This window comes from Athene noctua, chromosome 14, assembly GCF_965140245.1.
Source record: "Athene noctua chromosome 14, bAthNoc1.hap1.1, whole genome shotgun sequence".
Lineage (NCBI taxonomy): Eukaryota > Metazoa > Chordata > Aves > Strigiformes > Strigidae > Athene > Athene noctua.
In genome coordinates this window covers 2,507,314-2,515,061 of record NC_134050.1, presented here as the reverse complement: position 1 = coordinate 2,515,061, position 7,748 = coordinate 2,507,314, and the positions used below count along the sequence as shown (strand labels likewise).

Genomic DNA, 7,748 nt, shown 5'->3' with positions numbered 1-7,748 from the left:
TACAGGCTTTATGTGACTCAGTACTGAACATCTGGGATTGATCATAGGATCACAAACTGGAAAGCAGTCATCTGGCTTCTACAAATAAACACATTCAGTTCCTCTTCCACAACTTTTTTTTTTTTAAATGAAAAAACTGCAACAGCCATTTTAAGGCTTTTTAATACTTGCAGCCACAGTATTTTTAACTTTTCAGTAATTTTTAATATTACTTTTTCACACCACAGTATCAGATAAATTTCATTTAATCCTGGACTGGCAGTAGTGCTTGGGATTGTCCTCCACACAAACACACACGCACAATTAATTTCCTACTATTTCACTTCAAAATTTTATGAAACAATGGTAGCCTTGCAACTCCGATTTTTATTAGTTCCATTCCTCACAAGCGCCATGGGAGCAGCACAATATATGATGCAGGACGCGGCACTGATGAACTACATTGACCGGCGTTTCCTATCTTTAGAGGTACGTGCTAGCTGTATCATTCTCTAATACTGTCTCACTGCAGAGAGGTGTGAAAATGTATGAGTGTTCTTCTACACGCATGAGCAGTTTGTGTGATAAACAATATCAGGAAGATACATTTCCAGCTTTTTCAAATAAGTAAGTAAAACTGTAGCTAAGCCTTTCACTATAATGATTCCTAACTACCACATCATCATTTAGTGCAGGATATAATTTCATAACGTTATATTTTTATTCTGTTACCACTTGTGGTTTTTTACAACAGCAATGAATTTTTAGCTAAATATGCAAAAGTTTATAGTACTGTCACAGTCCCTCCTAGGGAACAGCATAACCATATTGTCACCAGTAGAAGTGCTGTCAAGTATTCATAAGGAGATAGAAATTTATCAGGTATTTTCCTATGTACAGATGAGCTTACCTGGAGGAGTAGTTTGAGACATATTTGTGTGAATTAGTAGTGTATCTGCACTTTAACTAGGAGTTGAAATAATCCTCTTACAGCTGGGAGGCTGAAATAATTATTTGCTCTCAATTATATAAAAGTATCAGTACCTGCTTCTTTTTCTGCAGTAAAAGTTTACCAGTACTGCAAAATACCTTTTCAGCATTGGCATGCTGTACTCAGACATAGTTTATCTTAAATTATTAACACGTCCTTGGCTCCTGATTTGCATCGGCAGACTTTTAGAGAAGCTTTAACTTGCCTGATCTCACATTCCCTTTTTGTACAAAGCTCTCGCTGGTCTTAATTTAACAACACAGACAGAACTGAAGGATCAGCATGGTATTCTCTTCTGATTGTGTAGACCGAGATTCACATTTTTTTAGCCATATAGGAACAACTTCACATAGTCATTTCCATTTGTTTGGCAGCCATTAAAAATTATGCAATTCCACCTGTGGCGTAAGGTGCAAGAGGCACCAAACAACAGGAAAAAGGGTGAGGCAGATATTGAAGAAGACATTTAAAATAAAGTTTTTGCAGGAAGTAATTAAGCAGCTTCCCGGGGACTTATGGTCACCTATAAACGGGAGGCAGGGGGCATACAGAAAAACCACACCTTGCAAAACAAACAAATCGCCACCACTAAGTCTACATGGAGCACGTGCATACTGCACTCATTTTGTAAACTCAGACATCCCTGAGTCAACCACCACCTCGAAACAAAACACCTGAAATCTGTGCATCAAGCACCAAATCAGAACACCCAATCTAGCACTTAGATCTACTACGATTGTGTGTTTGGGCTTAAATATTGGGTCAATTTTCTCATCTTCCCACAGTGGCAGCTGGGTTTCTATTTTCAGGCCACCCACAATCATTACAGAAGTGTCTGCATTACAAAAGAGAAATCACTTTCCTCACCTTTAAAAATGCTGAGAACCTGAATCGAGGTATAAACAAACATCTGTACTTTTTTCAAATACAGCCAACAATTTAACAAAAAACCCACAACATCTTCTCAAACACAGAGGTCAGTATTTCCATGTTCTATTTTGAGTGGATGAAAAGGAGCCACAGTAGATGCTGTCTTGGTCAGAAGAAGTGTATTTATGGGAAATGTTCACATCTGTAAATCTGCAGTCTCAAAAAGTTTTCTGCTTCACCCATGGTCCTAGAGGGGGAGTTCTAAAAAGTTTATGAAAAACAAGTAATTGGAGATCATGTGCCCTTAAGTATCTCTGGCTGTTTTCACCAGAGCATTTTTCCCTCTTTAGGCAGTAAAACAAAACATCTAACTGTCAGTAACCACAGCAAGAAAAAAATCAGTGTATTTTTGTCCAGAACTGTGAATGCTAGTGCCAGTCCAATATGTCCTCTTCGTGTAGATGTAACAGCATCAGTTTGAAACAGATGGGGGGGGCAGAGGGACCGGGAAGGAGAGAATAGCACGTTTTTAAAGTAATCATGACTGAGGTTGTAATCTCTACAGAATATACACGTATATCATCTATTTTCTTCCTGTGTTCTAACTCAAGAAGAGGCTGGAAAAATGCAACCAAGACATACTGGATTATGTGGAAGAATTCCGAGACTTTTCACAGATGGTACTGTCCCGCCTGGCAGGACTGAACAGTTATAAGGCTGAGGTTAAAAATGAAGTAGAGAATTTGCTAACAAGGATTGAACGAGCACAAAGGGACATTGACTATTTTGGATCTGTCACAGATTCTAATACATGTATAGAAGTACATGAAGACCTGGTGAAACAGCAGCTATTTGAAGAAGCAGAAGAAAAAAAGAAACTTAAACTCATGCTTAATGCAAGTAAGAATGGTTTACTTTTCAGAACTTTGATGTGAATGAGCCAGTCCCCTAGCTAATGCATGCATGCTGACATAGGGATAGATTTTCACAAGTTATGTGAATACCACAGATAATTGCATGGGGGTTTGGCTGTGTAAATACTAGGTTTATAAAAAAAAAAAAAAAAAGATAGCCAAACTACAAAAAACATATGGGAGAGAGAGGGAAGAAAGTGTAATTCGAAGATTTATTTGCAGATACTGTCCTGAGTGTCAGACTGATTCTTTGGAAGCTGCTTTTTATTATAAAGCAATGTAAAAAGTCTCTGAAGGTATTCCGTTGCAAAGTCCCAGAGAAAATGCCAGTGCATTTCTGAGTATTGCAGCTATACCAAGGAATTAAGAGTGGCCTTTGTTTTTTGGAGTGGGCAAAGGTCAAAACCTCAACTCAAAAGTGAACTCCCAAGTTCATAAAAAGACTTAATTCACTTCTACAATTTGCATCTGGTTTACCGTCCTCCCCTGTTCTTTCTCACTCTGTCCCCTCTGTGTCCTTTATCAGGATGGCACACTGGCCCAGCTGCAAGCAAAGCTTAGTTCTGATTTGAAAATTATGTGTTAGGGTACCTAGTACGAAGAATATATACACAAGCTACACTTTTTTTAAAAGCAAATTAAGTTTTATAAGTCTCTTTACCTTAAGAAAGTATAGGTATAACTTTCATATTGTACACATATTTGAGGTAGGCTGTTTCCTTTTCATTCAAAAGTAATAAAAAATGAAAACAATAAGGTATATAAACTGCCATTTTTTAAAAGGCCAGAAGATCTTTAGCATCATCAATTTTTTAATTCCACTACAACAGAATCAGACTGGTTTAATTTTACAAATAAGTTTACAATTTGTTCCTTGACTTTTTTTAGCAAAAGAATATTAAGGCAGATGGTAACAGCAGCAATCACCTATTCTCCTTCTAAGTTCTAATCTTACACCACAACTCAGTGCTCTGAATTTCAAGATTTCTTTTTTCCATATATGCTTTTTTTGAACATTAGGCATTCTTCTGAGAGAAAAGGTTTAGTATTTTTAGACTACGATAAGGACACATTGAAAACTAAGTCTTTGAGAGTTTGAAGGGAAAAAAATTACTTTCCATTTTCCCTTGTTGGAAATTTACTTTTATTGCAGAAGTTCATAGTAACTTCAGTTCTGCCAGTACATGTCAGATGCTTGTCCTATTGAAGTTGCTGGCAAAACTAGTCCCTGTACAGATTTTACAGCACTTAAAGTAGCAAGACCCTCAACTCTAGCAAATAGCAGCTCTGCTTCTATGTTATCATTATTAACTGGAAGTTACAATTAGTTTTGCTGAGTCACTCCAAAACTAGGGAAAAAAACCACATTTTTTTAAGTCCAAGTTTATTACTGGTTTTGGTTCAAATTCACACAGACTTGAAAATAACAATCAAGTAGAATCACTGCTTTTACATGCCGTAGTTGATACCTCATCCTGCATTGGGTGAGAAACAGGAAATTATCTTCTGCACATTTTGGGGTATGATGAAAAACTTTGGGCTTTGGTGGTATCATTGTGGAGAATGTAGAAAAATTTCAGTAAACTTTTTGCTCACTGTAAATGTCTCAGTTTCTCAGTCTTCCTCCAAGCTGTTATGAAAGCCAAGGAGAGTTTAATATCTTCTCTCAAGAAGACACTATTCATACGTCTCAGATAGTAATCTGGTTATTTCTCCTGCAGACGAAGATGTTGCTAAGGATGGCTAGTTTTAAGTTTTTAGAAACTTTAGAAACTATTCAACATTTTTAAGTTTTTAGAATCTATCTAATCAATAAATGCTAGTTTGGGGAAAAGTATTGTGGCTTGCTCAGGGAAGGTGCATCCAGAGTGAGGACTTCCAAGAAAAAAAATCCATGCTGGAGCAGCAGTAACCAAAGGCTTTGGTTACAGGGTATCAGTACACACAAATGACATAAAGGTTGTTTTCTACAGGCAACTGGAATCCTGCCACTGACTTCAATAGGTTCATATCAGGCCAAACAGGGAGGCTGGGTTTGCTTTCTCCATTTCATCTACTGCCAGGACTCCCTGCCTTAGGGCTTTGTTTGTTCTGCTTACAAAAATGGCTGCACTTCACTAAAGGCAATTCTTTAAACTTCAAATAGCGTCTCTTGTAATTTATGAGTGCCTCTGGTAAACAGGCTTGTTAATACGCTATGCAGTAGAGTTTTTCCTGGAAAGCATGATACTTGATAAAGATCTTAGCATCTAAATACCTGAGTCTTCACAAGCTTGGTACTTTTTGGTCTGAAACATCTGTGCAAAGTGCATAGAAAATGTAATGAAGCCAAAACTATGACTTGCTCCCTGCTGGTGCCAATTTAATCCCTATAGTGACGTGAAAAACTGTGTTAATTCCACCAGTCACGCTTCTAGCGGAGGAACTGATAACACAGACATCATACTAGCTCATTTAAAGACCACCTTAGTGTATCAGCATTCACAGTTTTGTGATCTGTATATTTGTTTGAGTTCCTTTGTGCAGCAGGTGTTGGGAAGTAGAATGGGAAGAAAATCCAGTGTTTTGGCTTTCTGTTATGATGATCTATTTTTATTTGTCTTTATATTATAAACGCAAAATAAATGAGGCTAACAGAGGGTAGCAAATTCCTGAAACAAAAATACTATGCACATGGCATACCAGCAAAATGGATTTTAATGTGTATGCCTTCGATAAGAAATAAATTTTATTGTTTTACCGTATTGATATAAAACAGAAGTCACTTTTCTGAAGTAAAAGTACTGACAAGAGTAATCACAGAATCCCTAACGGTGCTCTTGGTCTCTTCTCAGGTACACAAAGAGAATCCCTTTTGGATAACACTGGTCTAATAGAGCAGAAAACGGCGCGCTATGCGTAGCTGAAGATAGGCAGTTTCCTCAGCAGGAGATGCTGAATAGATCATATCAAATTAGCTTCAACACTACTTACATAGCCACACTGCTGACACACTTACTGATACACTGACCCCCTTATAGTTGGATTAAAAGGAAACTAAGTAATTCAAAGAAAGGAAACTAGAAAATTCACAGATATTCTAATTTTTTTTTTTTTTTTTTTTTTTTGTCTTTGGGTGTTTCCTTGCAGGTTGTGACCACATGCTTGCAGGTGTTAAGTCCCTAAAGATAGTTAAGAAGACTGGAGATAAGCATGGCTCTTGGATGAAAGATCCTGGCAAAAAGCATACAAAGATTTATTTATTAAATGGTTCCGTAAATAATGTTATTTTGGAATTTGAAAATATCATGACGTTCATGGAAGACAATCATACACTAAAAGCTCGCAGAGTCACCTTGCCATCTCCCTGGGAGGGAACTGGCCACATCATATATCAGGGTTTCTTGTTCTATCACAGATATGGCTCCTTAAATGAGATAATTAAATTCAATATCCAGAAAAGAAAGATAACTGACCAAATGCTACTGCCAGGGGCTGGAAGGATTCCTGCCTATCAGCTTTCTCCATCTACAAAAATAGATCTTGCTATCGATGAGCAAGGGCTCTGGGCAATCCATGCAGAACCAGAGACTGGAGGAAACATTGTCATTACTAAAATCAACCACATAACCATGGCAGTGGAGCACACTTGGGACACATCATGCAGCAGCAAGGATGCTGAGGCGGCTTTCATGGCATGCAACATGCTCTATGTTGTCTACAACTTCCCTAGCGGAAGCACCTCCCGCATACAATGTGTTTATGACGTTTTGGCTGCTGTAAATACTTACGAAATCCCAGTATTACATTTTCCAAAACGTCAAGGTAGCCATTCCACTATACATTACAATCCCAAAGAAAAGCAACTCTTTGCTTGGGGTGATGGATCTCAGATCATTTACAAGCTTCACACAAAACCAAAAGTTTAGAATCTCGAGCAACTTTTCAAATACACTTAAAATCTAGCAGGGCAATGTCAACGCGGTCATTACAGTGTAGTAAAATTACATTATTCCCAGCTATTACAACTTTCATCTCTTTTACATAAATTTAGGTTTACATACTCCAGTGATCTTAAGCTCATGTCCAATTAAGAATATGTAAAGACTCCATTAATATAAATTACATGATGACTAAATACCACACATGTGCAACCCCACACACACAAATTAGTCTTAAAGACTAAAGTTAATTAAAATCCACAATAATCTATCTCTGACATATTCTCTTCCTATCAAAACTAGGCATTCTGTTTCAGTGCCACGGAAATCAAATCACAAGTCCCTCCTGTCCAATCCACATTATCTGACAACCTTCACCACCCTGAAGCTCGCTGCAGGAAGCCTTTCTGTAAGCACTATAAAGTCACACGCTTCCAGAGAAATTATCTATCAAGTTTTAACAGGTTTATTATATCACAAAGCATAACAGTATACATCCCCACAAACATGGTTTATTTTTAACGTATAGTTCCTGTACATGACATCAAGGCTCTTCCCAATCACTGAACTTTTAGACTATTTCCACGAAATTTCCACATTTTTGTTATGCATATAGCTGTACAGTCCACTTGTGATCCTGCTAATACATTAGCTGCAGCTAAATAGTCACTCTTATCAGCTTCAATTTGCCACCTTCCAATTTTTTTCAGCATATCACTGCCTGTTTGTCAGAAGGAATGTTCCTAGATGATCTGTTCTGTATCAGACACTATTTTTAAATGTTTTCCATATCACCCTTGGTTTCCTTTCTTATTAGGCCTCTTTCAGCATCTAGTTGCGAGGCATTTTCTCAGTACTTCAAATCACTTCCATGGCAGAACCTTGCTCATCCTGTCCTCTGACTCCATCAAAATATCTGTCCAGAAAAGGTGGCCCTGATGTGCACAAGAGTGCAAGTGAGGGCATGCCACTGGGCAGTCCTGGGTTTGTGAGGAACAGATACACTCCAGGTAAATATAAACTCATTTTTGTTTTGAAAATAATATTAGAAAACCCCAGACAAACCCTTTTACT

The 7,748-nt window shown here is 37.7% G+C and overlaps 1 protein-coding gene across 1 annotated transcript; it reads left to right on the top strand.

The window, feature by feature from the left end:
• Positions 1-229: 229 nt before the first annotated feature.
• OLFML1 (olfactomedin like 1) lies at positions 230-7,116 on the top strand. Its single transcript, XM_074918428.1, has 3 exons — positions 230-468; positions 2,452-2,740; positions 5,884-7,116. The coding sequence occupies exons 1-3, from the start codon at positions 343-345 to the stop codon at positions 6,660-6,662; spliced, it is 1,194 nt and encodes a 397-aa protein (XP_074774529.1). The 5' UTR covers positions 230-342; the 3' UTR covers positions 6,663-7,116.
• Positions 7,117-7,748: the final 632 nt, after the last annotated feature.

What these genes read in the sequence shown, in the direction of transcription:
- OLFML1 (XM_074918428.1), top strand. Translation starts at nt 343, where the DNA reads ATGGTAGCCTTGCAACTCCGATTTTTATTAGTTCCATTCCTCACAAGC. An exon ending in GGCGTTTCCTATCTTTAGAG is followed by an intron (nt 469 to 2,451) that starts GTACGTGCTAGC and finishes TTCTAACTCAAG; the next exon opens with AAGAGGCTGGAAAAATGCAA. An exon ending in TAAACTCATGCTTAATGCAA is followed by an intron (nt 2,741 to 5,883) that starts GTAAGAATGGTT and finishes GTTTCCTTGCAG; the next exon opens with GTTGTGACCACATGCTTGCA.